The 21,506-nt window shown below is 44.1% G+C and overlaps 1 protein-coding gene across 1 annotated transcript in view; it reads right to left on the reverse strand.

The window, feature by feature from the left end:
- Window positions 1-2,791: 2,791 nt before the first annotated feature.
- The window catches only part of lck (LCK proto-oncogene, Src family tyrosine kinase), a gene marked incomplete at both ends in the record, with an annotated part of 31,134 nt that continues 12,419 nt past the window's right edge, over window positions 2,792-21,506 (reverse strand). Inside the window, 5 exons of the mRNA XM_079528875.1 lie at window positions 2,792-2,994; window positions 3,155-3,286; window positions 4,848-5,001; window positions 13,719-13,791; window positions 19,297-19,480. Coding sequence (XP_079385001.1) covers window positions 2,792-2,994; window positions 3,155-3,286; window positions 4,848-5,001; window positions 13,719-13,791; window positions 19,297-19,480 — 746 coding nt within the window. The remainder of the gene's footprint in view (window positions 2,995-3,154; window positions 3,287-4,847; window positions 5,002-13,718; window positions 13,792-19,296; window positions 19,481-21,506) is intronic.

Here is a 21,506-nt window from a genome sequence, read left to right on the forward strand (position 1 = left end):
GGAATGTCAGAACAGGTCAGCTCCATATGGAGATCTAAGGGTTTGAGGTTTGAGGTCAGATGTAGATTGCTGGCCGGCTATATATATGCAGATCGAGGTGATGATCCAGTCTTCTTCATATATGGCTATCCAGGGTTTGATGAGGTCAGTGTCGTGATCTTCATATATGGAGGCGGCCATATATGGTGGTGTGACGTGCCACGAGGCGTGATGTCACGAGGCATGGAGGCGTGATGTCACAAGGCATGACCATATATGGAGGTGTGATGTCATGAGGTGTGACCATATATGAAGGTGTGACCTAACTGACTGACGGGACATGCAGGTATAAAATGTAAGGGTCCATTTGGTTTAATTTTATGCTCTCAAGAGTTAAATTAGTGTTAAACATCTACAAGTCTACACAATTAGAGAATGTAGATAGCAGAATTGTTATTTTTTTATCAAATCTGTTATCTCCCCTCATGGTACCACGTCAATACAGCATGGAATTGTGTTCAAAATCTTATCCAACGACAACAAAAAAATAGTCTTGGGTCTGAGAGGCTAGGGGCTCCATTTTCGTCACCGCTAAACCCCCTAAACTTCTTTGCCTTTTTCTTTACTATTTTGCGAAACATTTTTGAATAGTTAAAATAGCCAGTTTACAAGCTCACAACGTGTCAATGTAGATTGGCTAGTCGAACTATTCAAAAATGTTTTTCAAAATAGTAAAAAAAAAAAAAGGCAAAGAAGATAAGGGGTTTAGCGGTGACGGAAATGGAGCCCTAGATCTCATCAAATGGTGGTCTGTCGTGGCGTGGGTGGCTCAAATGCTGAATAAATAAATAATGGCACTTGATATTATGAAAAAAGGTTGAAAACCACTGGTCTACGTCGGCTTTATGGATATTGCAATGAAGACCTTTATTGAAATGTATGATGGAAGCAGTGTTGGGTATTATTTATTTACATTTTGATACAGAGCACCGTTTATAATACAAGCAGAACAGTCCAGTTATATTCTTTTTTTTTTTTAATGTTTTTTTTTTTTTTGGCTTTTGCCTTTATTTTATATTTTTTTATGGAGGGACAGACAGTAGGCTGACAGGAAATGGGGAGAGAGATGGGGGGAAGACATGCAGTAAAGGCCGTCGGGATCGGGAGTTGAACCCACGGCACACTGCCAGACTGGATTACCAGCCAAGGTGCCTGGACCATTGAGCCATGGCTCATGCAGGCCAGTCCAGTTATATTCTGTCTGATCTCAATAACTCTATGTACTTCACAGTATACGGCAGTGTGTCACGTGCGACACACTCACACACAGTGGTGTAAAGTAACTACAGTAAGTACATTTACTCAAGTACTGTAGGCTACTTAACCCATTTTGACCTGAGATCAGATTCTAAAAATGTCTTCTACATCCTGACAGTTTTCTGAAAAAGCTATGTTTCTATGTCAGTCGTTCTTCGATTGTTCAAAAATAGCAGACCTACAAGCTCGTAGCGCGCCACTCGGTGGCGCGCTATGAGCTTGTAGATCTGCTATTTTTCAATAGCTAAAGCATAACATAATGCTAACACCAAAAGGGGTTCCCGCCCAGAATGGGTTGAGTACAATTTTGAGGTATTTGCACTTTGCTTTGAGTATTTCCAATTTCCAATACTTTTACTTCTACTCCACTATACTGTACATTAACAGAGCCAAAATGATTACCTTTACTCCGCTACAATTATTTGAAAACTTTAGTTACTACTACTACTAGTTACTTTGGAGATATACATTTTAGTAAGAAAACATACAGTACATTAACCACTTCAACCCTATACACATTTCGGACCATTTGAAAATAGACGATCAACAAGCTCACAATGTGTCACGATGCGATGCATTGTGAGCTTGTAGATCGGCTATTTTCAAAAGATTTTGTACACATTTTTAACTTGTGAAATGGGACAATCTGCATTATGAGTGCTTTTAACTTCTAGTACTTTAAGTACATTTTGATGCCGATACTTTTGCACTTTTACTTGAGTGCATTAACTGCATTTTGAATACGGGTCTTTTACTTGTAACAGAGTACATCCTACATTGCAGTATTCATACTTTTACTTAAGTAAAACATTTGAGTACTTTTTTTCCACCACTGCACGTGCATGTGTCACACAGCGTAATGATGTATCCCTTCCTTGAGTAAATCAAACAGATTACCTCTGAATACGTAGTTATACCATGATGGAATCGAGTTCAGGAGCAACAGAGAGAAAACTCTTTCATACCAAGCTTTTTTTCCTCTTGGGGGTGCCCAAAAGATATATCGCGATCTACCAGTAGACCACAAAGGCTGTGCAGCTAGACCACATGACATGCCCTTAAATGTTTTTATAATTTATATTAAAAGAATATTTTTCACACCTGCCACTTAAGTTGAATTAAGGTGACTGTATTGATTGACATCAAAAAAGGCCTGTCAGCTCAAACCCACAATGCAATACTTTGTTTTCAAGAGTGTTGCGCACAAACGTCACTAGCATTACAGAGTTATATACAAAAGAGAAGGAAAAAAAACCTACCAATTCCATTTACCAATTCTATTTCCCATTCCAAGTGCGTTTGTCTAATATGTAACCTTTTGTTTTTGTGGGTAGATCTTGTTGAGCTGGTCATTTTAAAAGTGGGAGGGCACCCCTGATCATTGGTTTAAGTCTGTCTGTCTGTCTGTCTGTCTGTCTGTCTGTCTGTCTGTCTGTCTGTCTGTCTGTCTGTCTGTCTGTCTGTCTGTCTGTCTGTCTGTCTGTCTGTCTGTCTGTCAGGGCTGCTCCTGGTATTGCCTCTCCGTGGCCGTGAAGAAGTCCTCCAGCACGCTCCTCAGGTACTCGAAGGTGGGGCGGTCGTCGGGGTTCTCCCTCCAGCACTGACACATGACGTTGTAGAGGCTCTCGGGACAGTGGTCCGGCGGCGGCATCCTGTAGCCCACCTCCAGGTGCTGGATGACCTCTGGGTTGGACATGCCTGCTCAATGCCAAGGTGAGAGATTACATGTTGTGTTGTTGTTATTATTATCGTCTCTCAATGGTGTTGTATAGACCAGGGTGCGTGCGTGCGTGCGTGCGTGCGTGCGTGCGTGCGTGCGTGCGTGCGTGCGTGGTGTGGTGTGCGTGTGGGTACATACCAGGGTAAGGTATGCGACCATATGTCACTATTTCTGTGAGCAGAACTCCAAATGACCACACGTCTGACTTTATGGTGAACGTGCCGTAGTTAATGGCCTCCGGGGCCGTCCATTTGATGGGGAACTTGGCACCTGTGAACACAGCAGGAAACGCCATTCATTCAGGGGTCACATTTTAGATTTTCTGTTTTACACACACCATTATATTGTTCTTATTTTGATCATAAGGACTCGATTACTGAATGTCAAGTCTCCATTTTTCGTGGCTAGCTCTGCTTCTCTGTTTCTGGAAATATTATTGTCCACTCATTTTGTATGTCCACTGGAAAATAATGATTTTTGACCAAAATGTCCACCACAAGCCAGCACAGCGAAGATGACCACTGCATTCATTCATTTGTACACAGCTAAATCCCAACGCCCCCTGAATTGTGCAGTACAAGAAGTTAACATGTGGTGGGGCTATTGCACTGAAAGTTAATCTGATGCAACAACATCCATGTTTTTGAGTCACATAATGTGAAAATAATATAATTTGCTTTGTCTTACTGAAATCTTAACAGAATTGAAGACTGAATTATAAAGCACAGACACACCATTTAGTAAGGCCTGCTTTTATGGATATGAAGACATGTTATTAAAGCGGCAATCAGGAACGTATTTGAATAAATAATTTAGAGTATGTTAGTACAGTTAGTACAATATATAACTAGCACATCGGCAGTGGTTGGCGGTTGTCTCCTGTGCACTTCCATTGAGAAATTTAAACCCTGTTGCCGGGTAGGACAGGGTGTGACAAGTAACCCTGCCTGAAGCTCATAGTGACTTGAACCCTGGCATCCCTGTTTTGGGCATGGGCATTTCAGGAGCCTGTCTACCAGTGACATCATCGGTGGAGGTTTCAAACCTGGTAGACACTAGACAGTGTTAATTTCGTTGACTAAAACTATGACAAAAAACTAAAATAAACATTTTCTCACTGACGAAAACTAAATCAAGTTTCGTCAATAAATAAAAAGAGATCCAGTAGAACTAAAAGACAAGTTACTTTGTTTGGTTGTGCTACAGTGGTCCTTGAGGGGGTTCCAGGTGGTCCCCAGCTAAATTAATCGATGGAAAGTTGGTAACCAAATGGACCCTTCTAGATCATTAACTCTTGAGAGCAGCGACGGCTCCAGAACATTATGACTGGGGGTGCTATGGAGGGGCTGGCTATTTAGAGGGGGGGCTAATTAATCTTGGTTTACATAGAAGTCAGTCAATTTGGCTTGTTTGGAGGGGGGGCTTAGGGGGGCTAAGCCTCCACCAGAGGGGGCTAAAGCCCCCCCTTGACCCCCCCCCCCCCCCTGGAGCCTTCCCTGCTTGAGAGAATAAAATGTTATGCTCTCAAGAGGTAAATTATTGTTAAACATCTGCATTACTTAGTTAATTTACAATAAGTCTACACAATTAGAGAATGTAAAATAATTGTTATTTTGATCGTTTGCCTGTTATCTCCATAATGGTACCAACATCAATACAGCATGGACAAAATCTTATCAAACGATAACAAAATATTCTTTTGTTTTGGGTCTGAGAGGCTAAATCTCATCAAATGGTGGTTCCGTGGCTCAAATGCTCAATAAGTAATGGGCCTTGATATGAAAAAGGTTGAAAATATAGAGTTAGCGGTAAAGTTGTCCGGTCTTCTTACCCTCTCGGGCGGTGTATTCGGTGTCCTCGATGAGTCTCGCCAGTCCAAAGTCAGCGATCTTACAGATGAGCTCACTGTTCACCAGGACGTTGGCCGCGCGCAGGTCTCTGTGAATGTAATGTTTGCTCTCGATGAAGGCCATGCCGTCCGCCATCTGCAAGGCAAGGCAAGGTCTCTGTGAATGTAATGTTTGCTCTCGATGAAGGCCATATGCCGTCGGCCATCTGCAAGGCAAGGCAAGGTCTCTGTGAATGTAATGTTTGCTCTCGATGAAGGCCATGCCGTCCGCCATCTGCAAGGCAAGGCAAGGTCTCTGTGAATGTAATGTTTGCTCTCGATGAAGGCCATATGCCGTCGGCCATTTGCAAGGCAAGGTCTCTGTGAATGTAATGTTTGCTCTCAATGAAGGCCATCCTGTCGGCCACCTGCATCTGTGTACCACCAGAGGGGGGCTCAAGTACCGCCAGTGGTTGGGAACCTCTGCCCGCACGCATTCCCTAAAGGACTACAAAAACTACAAGGAGACCTGCACGCATTCCCTAAAGGACTACAAAAACTACAAGGAGACGTGCACGCATTCCCTAAAGGACTACAAAAACTACAAGGAGACCTGCACGCATTCCCTAAAGGACTACCAAAACTACAAGGAGACGTGCACGCATTCCCTAAAGGACTACAAAAACTACAAGGAGACCTGCACGCATTCCCTAAAGGACTACCAAAACTACAAGGAGACGTGCACGCATTCCCTAAAGGACTACAAAAACTACAAGGAGACGTGCACGCATTCCCTAAAGGACTACGAAAACTACAAGGAGACGTGCACGCATTCCCTAAAGGACTACAAAAACTACAAGGAGACGTGCACGCATTCCCTAAAGGACTACGAAAACTACAAGGAGACGTGCACGCATTCCCTAAAGGACTACAAGAACTACAAGGAGACGTGCACGCATTCCCTAAAGGACTACGAAAACTACAAGGAGACGTGCACGCATTCCCTAAAGGACTACAAAAACTACAAGGAGACCTGCACGCATTCCCTAAAGGACTACAAAAACTACAAGGAGACGTGCACGCATTCCCTAAAGGACTACAAAAGCTACAAGGAGACGTGCACGCATTCCCTAAAGGACTACGAAAACTACAAGGAGACGTGCACGCATTCCCTAAAGGACTACAAAAACTACAAGGAGACGTGCACGCATTCCCTAAAGGACTACGAAAACTACAAGGAGACGTGCACGCATTCCCTAAAGGACTACAAAAACTACAAGGAGACGTGCACGCATTCCCTAAAGGACTACAAAAACTACAAGGAGACGTGCATGCATTCGCTAAAGGACTACAAAAACTACAAGGAGATGTGCACGCATTCCCTAAAGGACTACGAAAACTACAAGGAGACGTGCACGCATTCCCTAAAGGACTACGAAAACTACTAGGAGACGTGCACGCATTCCCTAAAGACTACAAAAACTACAAGGAGACGTGCACACATTCCCTAAAGGACTACAAGAACTACAAGGAGACGTGCACGCATTCCCTAAAGGACTACGAAACTCGCCTCGGGCGTACAGCCGGCGGAACTGCGCGGCCTGGTATTCCTAAAGTAACCTAAGTAAATTATGCTTAAACGGTTAAACCTAACCTTAACCTCAGTAAAACTGTGCCTAAACCTAACCCTATTCCTAAACTTAACCCCAGTAAAACTATGCCTAACCCTAAACGTATTTCTAACCTTATTCTCAGTAAAACAAAATAAAGAATACAAGAACCGCCGCGCCGAGCGTATACGTGGCTGCGACAGCCGCTCTAAATGGCTTATAGTAAAGAAGAATGAACAAAAAATGAAACAGATATAAAGAATGAAAATGAAGTTACAGTGAAACATACTGTAGGAAATGAATCATAAACCTCAATAAAAGGCCTCTGGCCTCAGTGTTGATTGAAAAGAACTGGGCTGAGGCAGACTGTGCAGTTTTCTGGGAGTTTGTTTCACATAAGTGGCCTATTACAATGTTTGAATAGTCATTACCTGGTCATCCCTGTGTGTGTGCGTGTGCGTGTGCGTGCGTGCGTGCGTGCGTGCGTGCGTGCGTGCGTGCGTGCGTGCGTGCGTGCATGCGTGCGTGCGTATACGAGTGTATGCATACGCTGCCCTGTATGTGTGTGTGTCTAATCTGTGTGCGTGACATCTGTTTGCTGTGCATGATTGATTTACGTGTGGGTTTTTGTGTGTGTGTGTGTGTGTGTGCGTGTGCGTGCGTGTTGGACAGACAGACAGAGAAATGACGCAGGGTGGTTCCCATTCACTTCCCCATGCAGGTCCCCAGCCTCTCTGCTCCACCCAGGTCAAACAAGTCATCCATGCCTAAAGTTGTGAAGGCTGTCGTTAGCTAAACCACCAGACTCCCCACGCTGGCGGATGATTCCTCAGACTGACTGCCTGGCTCTGACTTAATGACTACTTGACTAGCGGAGCTGCTACACCAAAGCGCGTTTGCGCGGATACGCCGAGCCCCGCATACGCAGACTTTAACCCATTTTGACCTGAGATCAGATTCAAAAAATGTCTTCTACATCCTGACAGCTTTTTCAGAAAACTATGTTTCTATGTCAGTCGTTCTTCGATTTTTCAAAAATAGCAGACCTACAAGCTCGTAGCGCACCACTCGGTGGCACGCTATGAGCTTGTAGATCTGCTATTTTTCAATAGCTAAAGCATAACATAATGCTAACACCAAAAGGGGTTCTCGCCCCAAAATGGGTTAAAATACGACTCGGATCTAAAAGTGCATGCTGTGTGTGCGTTTAAGTGCATAAAAGCCTGGTGTAGCTCGGCCGTAACTCATAACCCCCCCTCCCCCCCCGACATGCGTTTTTCTTTTCTCTTGTGAGAGATAACGAATAACTGAAATTACAGTGAATCTCCGGATGTGTGAGGTAAAAGGACATTTTTGTGTGAAACTCACCGCCCCTCGATTTGGCTCAACCCACAGGTTTCTCTCGTGTCCTGTAGTGTGTATGTGTGAATCTATGCGTGTTGTTGGATCACTAGTGCATGTTTCAGACATAAGAATCTCTCGCATGGACGTCAGAGCACATGCAGGGCCCTTGGGCAGAAGGCTGAGATTTGCCCCGTGCACGACTGCACGTGCGCTCCTTTGTGTGTTGCGGGTGTGCGTCCGTGCGTGTGTGTGTGTGTGTGTGTGTGTGTGTGTGTGTGTGTGTGTGTGTGTGTGTGTGTGTGTGTGTGTGTGTTTGTGTGTGGCTAGCATGACCTTCAACCCTTTCTGTCACACAACACTCAGGAACCTGAATACCTCTGAACCTTGCATTGACGTTTGCTAAAGGAGGTGTTCGGTATCATAGATTGATTGATTGATTGATTGAAGAATTTATTAACAGTTTGCAGAATTACAGTACATTTCAAGCACAAACTCAATACAAAGGCTGTTAACTGTGAGTGGACGACCCAATTAAGCATTACACTTGTTTCCAATAGGGTCCACCATGTTCAAATCATCAAAACATTTAGAGACGTACAAATAGACACTTCTATAGACAGAACAGGAATTCATCATAGATACTAGTACCGATACAGGATCATCTACCAAAACGAGAAGGCCATATTTCCTTTTCTCCTATATGTAACTGCAGATCAATATAGAGTGTCTCTGTATAAGTAAATGGTAAATCGTGCATTTATACTTGCTTACTGCCATTACTTTCAATGCTACGGATGTCCTTCTGACTGCTCCTTGTTTGCTTTCTACGAATATCTTTCCCGTTAATGTGTACGCAGCAGCCAGGCTTTGCGCCGCGTCGTGAGCTTGTAGATCGGCTATTTTCACATTCATTTGTTTTCTAGTTTATGACACTAGAGCGGTGCCTGTTGGGCACTGGCCTACTTGGAACGATGCAAGTTGGAAATGCATGTCCCACCCAGTTATTATGTCTGTGTCCCTTTTATGCCCATATATGGAGTTCTTTGTCAGGCATGCCCAAATGTGGAGTCTATGCAGATGTCAGAACAGGCCAGCTCCATATATGGAGATATAGGGGTGATCAGGTGCAGAGCCCGGACAGAGGCCTTTTATGGCGGTTCTGGACAACTGTGTGTCCGACGGACTTGACACCAGGCACTGCACTCCCTGTGGTGGTGTGGAACGTGTGTGTCGAATTTGAAGTCGGTGGGGCGAATGGTCCTCGAGTTACGTGGATTACAGCCGTACACACGTACGTACAGACAGACAGACGTACAGAGACATGGTGTACTTTTTTACAGCACTATGTACTTGGACACCTTTTGTTAGTTGAGGTAGAGTTTAACCATGTAAAATATAATCAAGGAGATCACAATTACACAATTCATACAATATAACCGGAAATAAATTAAATGCACATATCCCACACTGTTCAGTTTCTGACATACAAACACGTGCTCCAATGGTCCCCAGGGGTGGACTGGCCACAGGACGTACCGGTCATATTTCCGGTGGGCCGCTCAAATTATGATATGATTTAAAAAAAAAAACAGGCAGGCAGGCAAAGTGAGTGACAAATAAACCCTCATCTATCTTGAATCCTTTTGCCAGCATTCAGGGCGTCTTACTGGTTAGTCAACAGTAAGAAGTGACGACTATTGAGTGACGATTATATGATTTGTTTGTACATTTGATCAACTATTTCCCTGTTGACAACACAACTGGTACTGGACTGTTGCCAGGCAACACAAAAGGTGTCGTCACGTCACGCAAAAAAAGCTTTCCTGCACACCAGCTTGCAGCAGCTAGGTTAACACGGGCCAGCTACTTCTTTGTGGCATCATGGCATGTACATTTATACTTCCATTTATTGTGCAAGCACTTCAAAGTTATGCATGGTAGAGGCACACTCAACTCAATGAGATTATAAGGTCAATGCTGGTGCAGATTCTTAACAACACACATGAACAATTCACTCCATTTCTTGTGCAACCGGTGAAATAAGAGCCAGTGGCTTTGGTGGCATGATGTGTGATTCTCAGGAGTTGATCATTTAGATCAGGGGTTCTCAACGTTTTTGGCCGGGGACCCCCGGAAATGCTTTGGCAATGTCTGCTTTGGCCCCCGCCCCGCCCCCTCCCGACCCCCAATATAAATTGACTGCTACAATAACCTTAACCCATTTTGGGCGGGAACCCCTTTTGGTGTTATAATAATAATAATAATAATAATTTAGCTATTGAAAAATAGCAGATCTACAAGCTCATAGCGCGCCACCGAGTGGCGCGCTATGAGCTTGTAGATCTGCTATTTTTGAAAAATCGTGAAAAAAAAAATAATAATTTGGGGACCCCCCAAACTAATTTGGTGACCCCCTGAGGGGTCGCGACCCACGGGTTGAGAACCCCTGATTTAGATAACGAGCAGTCGTTCACGGAACGCCTCTTGTCCAGATCAGATCACATCAGACTACCAGTGGTGGAAAGTAACTAAGTACATTTACTTAAAGGAGCATTCAGTGATTTGGGTGATTTGGAAAACCACCCAGTCCGCCCGGTAACAAAATGTGCACATGCACACGCTCTACAGTGGGGGGAAGTGCAACAGCATGTGCACCAAGGCCCGCCCCCACACATGATTGGAGGAAGGCCCCTCTCATCCTGATTGGATGAAGGCTTTGCCACCCGCCACCAAAACTGAAACTAGGGTTTTTTGACCCCAGGGGATCACTGGGGACAGGGAGGAACTCCTTATATGGTCAGCACACTCTATAGTAGGGAGGATTATCCAAATAAAAATCCAAAAAAATAAGTGATATTTGAATGAAGCGAAATCACTGAATATACCTTTAAGTACTGTACACGTTTGAGGTATCTTTTACTATACTCGAGTACTTCCAATTTCCAGTACTTTTACTTTTTTATTTTGATTATTATTACGAAACATGCATTAAACACTTCAAGCTCACAACGCATTGTGAACTTGTAAATAAGCTATTTGCAAAAGATTTTTATACATTTGAAAACTTGAAATGGGACATTTTGCGTAACGAGGACTTTCTACTTTTGATATTTTAAGTACATTTTGATGGCTTTACTTTTGTCCTTTCACTCAAGTACATCCACGTAACTCGAGAACCGTTCGCCCCACCGACTTCAGATTCGACACACGTGTTCCACACCCCCACAGGGAGTGCAGTGCCTGGTGTCAAGTCGGTCGGACCCACAGTTGTTGTCCAGAACCGCCACAAAAGGCCTCTGTCCGGGCTCTGCACCTGATCACCCCTATATCTCCATATATGGAGCTGGCCTGTTCTGACATCGTTCTTACATCTGCATAGACTCCACATTTGGGCATGCCTGACAAAGAACTCCATATATGGGCATAAAAAGGGACACAGACATAATAACTGGGTGGGACATGCATTTCCAACTTGCATCGTTCCAAGTAGGCCAGTGCCCAACGGGCACCGCTTTATAGTGTCATAAACTAGAAAACAAATGTTTTAGAAATAGTGAAAATAGCCGATCTACAAGCTCACGACGCGGTGCAAAGCCTGGCTGCTGCGTACACGTTAGCGGGAAAGATATTGGTAGAAAGCAAACAAGGAGCAGTCAGAAGGACATTCGTAGCATTGAAAGTAATGGCAGTAAGCAAGTGCCCTCTAACCTGATTAGACCCGGAATTTGTGGCAGTGGAAACGCTGAAAGTGTGCTCATCCTAAACAACGGTGTCACACAGAATGATCAAAAATAGCCGATCTACAAGTTCACAATCACAATGCGACCGAATTTCTATTTCTAATATTTGCAGAAAAAAATAATCACATGAGCTTTTAAGTGGTCCATTGTTGCAGGTTATGAAGCACGTAGAGCGGTATTTCTGGGTAGAATGTCTCTTTATACATATCTGCACAATTTAAAACACATATTGTGGATATTTAGAACAAAATAATATATTTCTACAAGTCCTGTTCTTCCAGATATAAAAGGTTAATGCTCCACCTGCGACACTTCTGGCGTCATCTGCACGGAATACACTTTTGGTTGTGGTGATGTCATGATGAATGATTCAGTGCTGGCATTCTTCATCTCTACTTATATCTTCGAGCCTTGCACCTATAAGGATTTTGTTTGAACCTGGAGTGCTGCGGGTTGTCTGCTACAGGCAGTACTATTCTCTCATGATGAATTGATTTACAGTGATGCCAAGATGAAAGTGTTGAAACGTACAACACCAGACCAACGGAAAAAACACGGAACATGTTGACAAGGCTTAGCTGACGCCACAACACACCAACGTGTAAACATACACTCCAAACCAACCCAAATAAATGGTTTGATGTAGTTACACACGTGGTTGCCATCCAATCTTCCTGTTCTAGATCAGGATGAAGTGAGAAAACGAGTGGGGGAAATGGAAGGCGGCGCTTTTCTGCCTCATCTTCTGGGCACTCTAGCACCTTTTATTTTGAAAATATCCGGCGCCCTGAATGTGTTTAACATTAACAGTGACAGTTTTACAAAATAATGTAGTGTTTGTTTTGCCATTTCTTTTTCCCGTGGACACCACGTGATAGTGCAGGGGTTCTCAACCCGTGGGTCGCGACCCCTCGGGGGGTCGCCAAATTATTTTAGGGGGTCCCCAAATTATTTAAAAAAAAAAGATTTATTTTTTAAATTTTTTTTCACGATTTTTCAAAAATAGCAGACCTACAAGTTCATAGCGCGCCACTCGGTGGCGCGCTATGAGCTTGTAGATCTGCTATTTTTCAATAGCTAAATTATAACAATGCTTAAAACACCAAAAGGGGTTCCCGCCCAAAATGGTTTAAGGTTATTGTAGCAGTCAATTTATATTGGGGGTCGGGAGGGGGCGGGGCGGGGGTCCCGAGACATTGCCAAAGCATTTCCGGGGGTCCCCGGCCAAAAACGTTGAGAACCCCTGTGATAGTGGATAAATTATAATATCCATGCCAGCTTGACATGGCTATCCCTGAAGAAATTGTATCACATTGCTTTTATTGTTTCTTCTGAACATGGGGTTAAGAAAGTTCTCAAAGTTCAGCAATAGTCTGATATTATCTGTTATACCAGGAATATCTCATTATATTATGCCAACATCCGATTAGGTTAATTATGTAATGCCACGAAGACATGTGTGTCTCGCTACGAGCTTGTATAGATCTGCTATTTTTGAATAGCCAAAGCATAAAAACGAGGAGATTACGTTTTCGCGCCTTCCCGTGCGTGCGTGCGTGCGTGCGTGCGTGTGCGCCTTCGGCCTGGTGGAGACAATAATGGACCTTGTTGATATAAAAAGGGTTGAATGTACTGATGTACAGCATATGGTGAAAGATGTACAGACTACAGAGATAGAAGTATACAGACAGTAAGCCTGGGACCGAGGCTACAGACAGAGCAGATAAGTAAGCCTGGGACCGAGGCTACAGACAGAGCAGATAAGTAAGCCTGGGACCGAGGCTACAGACAGAGCACATAAGTAAGCCTGGGACCGAGGCTATACAGACAGAGCAGATAAGTAAGCCTGGGACCGAGGCTATACAGACAGCAGATAAGTAAGCCTGGGACCGAGGCTACAGACAGAGATAAGTAAGCCTGGGACCGAGGCTATACAGACAGCAGATAAGTAAGCCTGGGACCGAGGCTATACAGACAGAGCAGATAAGTAAGCCTGGGACCGAGGCTACAGACAGAGATAAGTAAGCCTGGGACCGAGGCTATACAGACAGAGCAGATAAGTAAGCCTGGGACCGAGGCTATACAGACAGAGCAGATAAGTAAGCCTGGGACCGAGGCTATACAGACAGAGCAGATAAGTAAGCCTGGGACCGAGGCTACAGACAGAGTGAATCACGTACCTGCGAGGCCATGTCTATAAGCGTGTTGATGGATAACATGCCGCCCTCTGTAGTTTTCAGGAAGTCCACCAAGCTGCCTGCAAGACAATATATCTTTGTATTATTGTAAGCCGGGCTGACACGGTACTTTGATGTGCTGACTGATTAAAGCGTACATATAATGCGGCCCGCAGGTTAATGTCAGAATACTGATATATATTATTGATTTCAGCTGTTACAATTCCAAACATGCAAACATAACCCACGTTCATTACTAACAGTCTATATTCGTAGCGTAATGTATTACAATTATATTGTCTTTTTTTTAATATCCAATGTATTCATAGAGTTCATAAAGTTAATTAACATAAGTATAACTAAATGCATTTGAAATTAAATACAAAAATTAAAAAAATGCAAAAAATAATAATTCAGGATTTCAATTCAAATGCAACGTGCGGCGCGTTTTGAGCTTGTAGATCTGCTATTTTTGATACGACAGCATATGCAATGTGGCCCCTCTGGAGTGAGTGTGGAACTATATACTCTATCTTCAAAGTTGCCCACCTCTGGATTAAAGCACAGTGAAGTTGTACACATGATGAAACCAAATGGACCCAGGAGGGTACACATGGTTTCAGGACAGTCAATGCAGTATTTGGTTGGAGAATTAATAATCTTTCAGTGGTGCCATCACAGCTCGGTGTCAGCAGGAAATGCACTTTAAACGCGTTAATGTCTGGCGTTTTCTTCTACTCGCGGTATTTTGATCACAGACACCCTGCGCGCTGTTTGTGCTCAAATACAGCGTTTTATTAAATGATAATATAGTAGCCAGTGAGTCATGAGAATCCTATTAAAAATGTATAATGCTGCATAAAAAAAAACACGCTTTGTTCAGAAGCCTAATCATAATTTCCTCATATTAAAAAACCCACCCTTGCACATAAATAGATGGCGATAGACCAGAATAGCTGTTTCAACCTTGGAGGATGGAACATTGACAGGATGTGTGCTGCTGAGTGAGCATCAGTCAAGATGATGGCAAGGCCTCTCTGGGCCAGGGTTCCGGAGGCTCTGTGTCACACTTTGATTAGGACAGAACAATACCCCCAGACCCCTGCACGGCCCACGCGCTCTGCCCCAAGGAAATGCTTTTTAGGAAAAGACGAATGGCTGTGGCAGGCAGGCCAGAAGGACATGCATTTACTCCTCTCTCTCTCCCTCTGTCTCTGTCTCTCTCTCTCTCTCTGTCTCTCTCTCTGTCTCTGTCTCTCTCTCTCCCTCTGTCTCTGTCTCTGTCTCTCTCTCTCTCTCTCTCTCTCTCTCTCTCTCTCTCCCTCTGTCTCTGTCTCTCTCTCCCTCTGTCTCTGTCTCTGTCTCTCTCTGTCTCTCTGCCTCTGACTCAGTCAGGAAGCTCTCGTTTGAAGTGGTCGAGAGTCAAAGCAACATTAAGCCTTTGCCAAGGTCAGGGGAGGAAAAGGCAGGATGCCACGCCTGTTATGTTCCATCTTTATTGTCTTCGGTAATAAAAAAAATAAAAAACAAAAAAACGGGGAGAGACGGAGATGATGGGAACCTCCGAGCCATCCTTTCTCCTCCTGACAACAGACAGAGGACGCGATTGTGTCCCCGGTGTCCACACGTGGATCCCGGGAACACAAAGGGACAAAGGGACGGCTTCATGTGGAAAAGCCGCTGGTGTTTTTTACTGGCCTCTCATAGACGGCCATACAAACACAGGCTAGTCACTGTGCTGTCGCCGCGCATGCAGCGTCTCCCCGTGTACTTTGTAATTGTTCCTTGTTGTAATGTAAAGGAAACGTGACCCCCCCAAGAGGGGTTAATCTGAAATCGATATAGAATAAGCGTAGTATTGTGTGTTGACATATGGTTCCTTGAATGCCTTTTATATATACGGCATGGATGTATAGTAGGCCAGTATAGGGGAAGGATGAACGAGTGACTAAATGGGACAACATATGGGGCGACTGTGGCTCAGGAGGTAGGGCAGGTCGTCCAATGATCCATGGGTCGGCGGTTCGAATCCCGGCTCCTCCTGTCTACATGTTGAAGTGTCCCAAATTGCTCCCAATGTGCTGGTTGGTACCTTGCATGGCTTTCGCCGCAATTGGTGTATGAATGTGTGTGAATGGGTGAATGTAATGCACTATGTAAAGCGCCTTGGATAAAGGCGCTATATAAATGCACCATTTACCATTTAACATTATGTGTGTGCACCTGTTGCAATTGTCCCGTTGTATTGGTCTTGTTTGTGACCTGACCTCCAACCCTTTGAAAGATACAGTTAAAGGAGAGGAACGACAATGTGCTGAATGGCCTCGTCCAAGCTGCATCTGATGGCTAGAAGGGGGGCGGATGGGGGGGGGGGGGGGGGATCTGTGTCTGTGTTCACTTTCTTGGTGGGAAATGTAGACTATTATGTAGGCCTACAGTAGTACTATTTCGTTTAAAATGTAAGTTAATACATAAACCCCGGGAATCGGCCATTCATTTTCCAATAGAGATTTCCAATAGTATTTATATTTTTTTAAGCCTAGATGATTAGTGACCATAAAACCTCTGATTCTGTGTTGTTGTTTTTTAATATTTAATTATATGATATACTATATTTAATAAATACTCTTTGTTTAGCTTCTTTTATCACAAAATCAAAGGTTTATTGGTCATAATTCACCAGGATTCTTAAGCCCAAACCACACCAAAGGGTCAGGTGAGGACACGTTTTTTAAGGTAAACCACACCAATGCAACTCCTTGAGGTTGGTCGGGACAAAAAGTTTTTTAAGGTAACCCGACCCTTTGGTGTGGTTTGGGCTTTAGATGGCTTGATTCTATAGGCTTAAAATAATTGACATTAATATCTTTGGAAATCACTAAACATTTTGATTCCAAAATTCCGGTATCTACAAGCTCCCAAGCGCGTCCTGTCGATATTTGATATTTGTTGTACGAAGTAGGGCTCCAGTGTTTCTTTCACAAAATTGCACCCTGTTTAGCGTGCATGTGTATAGCTCTGTACGCGTGTGCTGTGCGTGATGTCGTGCAGACTCTGTAAGTGAGCCACACATCATCATCGGGGCTCGACGGGCGGTCTCAGTGAACAATGAGTCGCTGGATACCACTCTCCTATTTTAACACCCCCATGCTGCTAATGGTGGAGACTTCCCTTCCTGGATATTAACACACTCTTATTGTAACACCCCCATGCTGCTAATGGTGGAGACTTCCCCTCCTGGATATTAACACACTCTTATTTTAACACCCCCCATGCTGCTAATGGTGGAGACTTCCCTTCCTGGATATTAACACACTCTTATTTTAACACCCCTGCTGCTAATGGTGGAGACTTCCCCTCCAGTGCATGACTCACTGTCAGAAAGCTGTCTGGAGGAAAGCAAGCGAAAGTTCACGTTTACTTTGAAACCCTTCTGAGCGCAGGGTGCAAGAGGCCGAAGCTGAAAATAGCCTCTCTCGTGTATAGAGGAGGCGACTGGAGCAGAAGGGCATGTTTTGAGAGGCCCTGGCAAGCATCCAGACCGGCTCCCTAGTTCTGTTTGTTTACACAATAATCACATTGTCGAAATAATCGCAGATAATGAACACGTACAGCACGATCCCTCCAGTCTATCCTGTGTGTGGCAAACATTAGAATACAAAGCAGGTCTAAGGATCAAAAGGTGTTTGATTCATTTTGTACAGAGTCGTTGTGGAGTGGAGAATAGATTGCATGTGAAGAGACGTGTGTGAGTCACGACCAGAGGCAGAACACACACACAGGCGAGCAGGTAAACACCCTGCGCTTTTTGTCTCAGAATCACTCCCCAGATCCAGCTTTCTGATAACAGGTCAACATGTTAGATCCTGAAAGGCTATGACACCAGGCTGACTGTAGTGCATGCGCGCCTGTGTGTCTGTGTGTGAGTGTGTGTGTGTGTGTGTGTCTGTGTGTGTGTGTGTGTGTGTGTGTGTGTGTGTGTGTGTGTGTGTGTGTGTGTGTGTGTGTGTGTGTGTTTGTGTGTGTGGCTGTGTGCATGTGCGCCGTCCCCAGGTGCAACAGCTTACCTGGACCTGCACCGTCTTTGGTTTTCAAGTCTTTATACAGTGAGAGAGTCACTCTTGCAGACACGCTCAGACATATTTTTTGTAATGATTCAGCCAAAGGAAAGGCTTAATTTGACTACAGTTGGATTTAGTCTCGGCCGAAGTATGAGTAATCATTCATACGACAGAAGTCCCCAGGGGCCACGTATTCCTTGCCTATTGAGAAAAATAATAAAAAAACAAACCTCCGATCCTCTCGATGACGTCTATAGGATGTCACCTTCATTGTAGGGTTTCACGGCCTTTATGAGTTGTTCTGTACTTGGGTTACTGTACCTGTCGCCCATATAAATCGTTACAATAGATAAGAATGCTGACTGGAGGCTGTATAGCAGTGCTTCTCAAACATTTCTGGCTCAGGTCACTTACTTACTGTAAATAACATTTTCATCCACGGCACCGCCTGCATTACGTCTTTACTTCATATTAACGGTATACGGAAATACTGTATGTAAATCTGATCTTTCCCCCGAAGATACAGTAGAGAGAATATCATCGTTTCCATTATAGGACAGATTGAAAATATCTTTTATACTTATATGTTTAACCACTTAAACCCTAGCATCTCTATTCTGGGAGGAACATCCACCAAAAAAGCCGATCTACAAGATCAGCTATAGATCAGATCAGCTAGATCAGCTATATTTGCTATATTTGGTGAAGAGCCTTTTAAGTATATCATCATCATCATTTTTCGACCGCGGTCGAGATCATGGATTTCACAATGCCACGCCAGACTTCCCGGTCCTTCATTACCATCCCCAGTTCCTGCTTACTGATGCATGTGTCCCTAGCGATGACATCAGGGAACGACAGTTTTCTACCTACGGTCTGCTTTGAGGCAGGACTCCAGAGAAGAAGGGAAGATATAACCTCATTGTCAGCTCTGTAGCAGTGGCCGGAAAACTGTGTTTTTCTGGATCGGACTAGCGAAGAAACACGGGGAAGGTTGCCGTATATTAGATCAGTCGATGGGTGGCTTTTCCAAGACAGATTTTGCACTCTCATTAGAAGGCGGGTGTAAGTGCCATCCAACCGTTTCTCTTGTTTCTTTGAAAGTGTCCATGTCTCGGAGCCATAGAGTAGAATCGGCTCAACGGTCGTCCTAAATATTTTTACTTTTAACATATTACTAAGCTGGGATGACCAGATCTTATGCATGTTATTGCAGGCTGACCAGGCCATACCCTTCCTAGTTTGAAAGTCCTTTTGGGAAGAAGATATACACACACACGTTTCTCCGTGTGTGTGATGATGAAGATGAGTATACTAACCGTTCTCCATGTACTCTGTGATGATGAAGATGAGTACTAACCATTCTCCATGTACTCTGTGATGATGAAGATGAGTACTAACCGTTCTCCATGTACTCTGTGATGATGAAGATGAGTACTAACCGTTCTCCATGTACTCTGTGATGATGAAGATGAGTACTAACCGTTCTCCATGTACTCTGTGATGATGAAGATGAGTACTAACCGTTCTCCATGTACTCTGTGATGATGAAGATGGGCTCCTGCGTGACCACGGCGAACAGACGCACCAGGCGAGGATGCTGCAGGGTCTTCATCATGTTGGCCTCGGCCAGGAAGGCCTCCACCGTCATGGTGCCGATCTTCAGGTTCTTGATGGCCACCTTCCGGTCGTTGTTGTACACGCCTGCGGTACATCAACCAACATGCATTTATTTTTCATCTTTTATTTATTTTTAATCTTTTTTCCTATCATTTTTATCCCAAGTGTCAATTATCTAAATTATCAACAATATTATCAACAATATTATATCAACAATTATAACAATTTAATTGATGTTAAATTAACATTGCTTTCACAATATAAATTGGGGTGTCAGAGATAGAAATGCCTTTAAATGGGGGTCTGTAGACTAATATACATCTCAAACTGGGGGTCTTTGAAATTAAACTGCATGGTTGAGAATCAAATATATGCCAGTCCCTGGCATATATTTTCAAATGGGGGTCTGCGGGCTAATGAGTATCATTTTAGGGGTCCTTGACGTGAAACAATTTGGGAACCAGTAACCACTGATTTAGCATAGCCATTAGCATAGCCATCAGTAACAGAATCCATTGTGTGTGTGTGTGTGTGTGAGTGCGTGCGCGCGTACGGTGCGTTTGTGTGTGTGTGTGTCTAGGATTAGTCATCGGTGATGTAATGTCATGGGCTGGTTGTCAAACTCAACTGAGACCTGATGATCCCCCTCTCCCCTCCACACACACACACACACACACACACACACACACACACACCATCCTCGTTGCACATTATGTGCAGTCATACGTTTAACCCATCAGGGAAAGCTAATTTACTGTCCTTTAAGGCTGCGTTCCAGAACGTATTTAATCATACCCTTATACAGTGCTTTTCTACTCAAAGACGCTGTGTCTGAAGAGCTCAGTTGTTCAAGCAACTCTACATCTGACCTCAACCCCTTAGATCTCCATATATGGAGCTGACCTTTTCTGACATTCCATATGTTGATCCTTCCCCATCCATCCATCCTTCCTCTTCGATGTCTCCCTTTTGACTGATACCTGTCCATTTAAACTCTAGACAGGCCTGCCCCAAAGTTATTAGTGCAGCTGCAGCCGGACGAAAACTAGAGTTCTCAACAGGCCCGAAAATGTTAGGCTCTGACCTACCTGGGCCCTCATCAAACCCTGTACACTCAAGACACTGCCCCCGCTGCCACACTAGAGTTCTCATCAGGCCCGAACATTGAGGCCCGGCCCTACCTGGGCCCTCATCAAACCCTGTACACTCAAGATACTGCCCCCGCCGCCACCCTTAGATCTCCATACATGGAGCTGACCTGTTCTGACATTTCATATGTTGATCTGACCACATCAAATCTTGTACACTCAAGACATGCTCCATATATGGCCAGTACAGAATTCATCATTATCAGACTTAATTGTATTCTTAACTTGTTTATGCCACAAAATGACTGGATATATACAGGTTTTGTAGCAATTCTAGAAATATTAGACATTAATTCGGAAGTAATGATCATGTGTACTTTCTTTTACTTACGTTTTAAAAACTTTGAACAAAATAGGCAATTTTACATTGAGGTGCCCATTATGTCTAAGGTGCCCACTTAACCTGTTACACTGACTAGTACATGTCACATGATGTGCATGCATGCTCAGTGATTGGAGGTGGTCTCCCCACAGAGTTATAGTATTTCTAGTGGCGTTTGAAGCACCCGGAAGAACGCTCTGCCTTTTTTTCTTGATTTGGGCACCAAATGTTATTGGTGCCCAAATGCGGAAGTGCTATAGCTAGCTTCATGAACGCACCTCACATCGATTCACGAACGAGTGCTCTGTGTTAAACCCCAGATTGCGTGCTCTTTTGCTTGTGCGTGTATTTTGCCTGCCTGCAGTTCCAGCTTTGGCCAGTAGGGTATAGGGCAGCTTCACCGTTTCCCAGCCGTTCTAGGGGTCTGGGGTCTCCCTAGTAATGCTTTTCTGTTGTCGGGTAAAAGACACTGAAAGGTTGACAGGTATAGTACCGCCTGAAGCACGCCACGGGCATTCCATCTCGGAAGAGTGGTAGAAGTTTCTGGGTTTGAATATGTCTTAAAACTGGATTTGAACTGGATTTGAACTTGGATTGCAGCTTTAATCCACAGAATACACCATACACCATACATGAAGTT

The sequence above is a fragment of the Electrona antarctica genome (assembly GCF_951216825.1).
Source record: "Electrona antarctica genome assembly, chromosome: 18".
In the NCBI taxonomy this organism is placed as follows: Eukaryota; Metazoa; Chordata; class Actinopteri; order Myctophiformes; family Myctophidae; genus Electrona; species Electrona antarctica.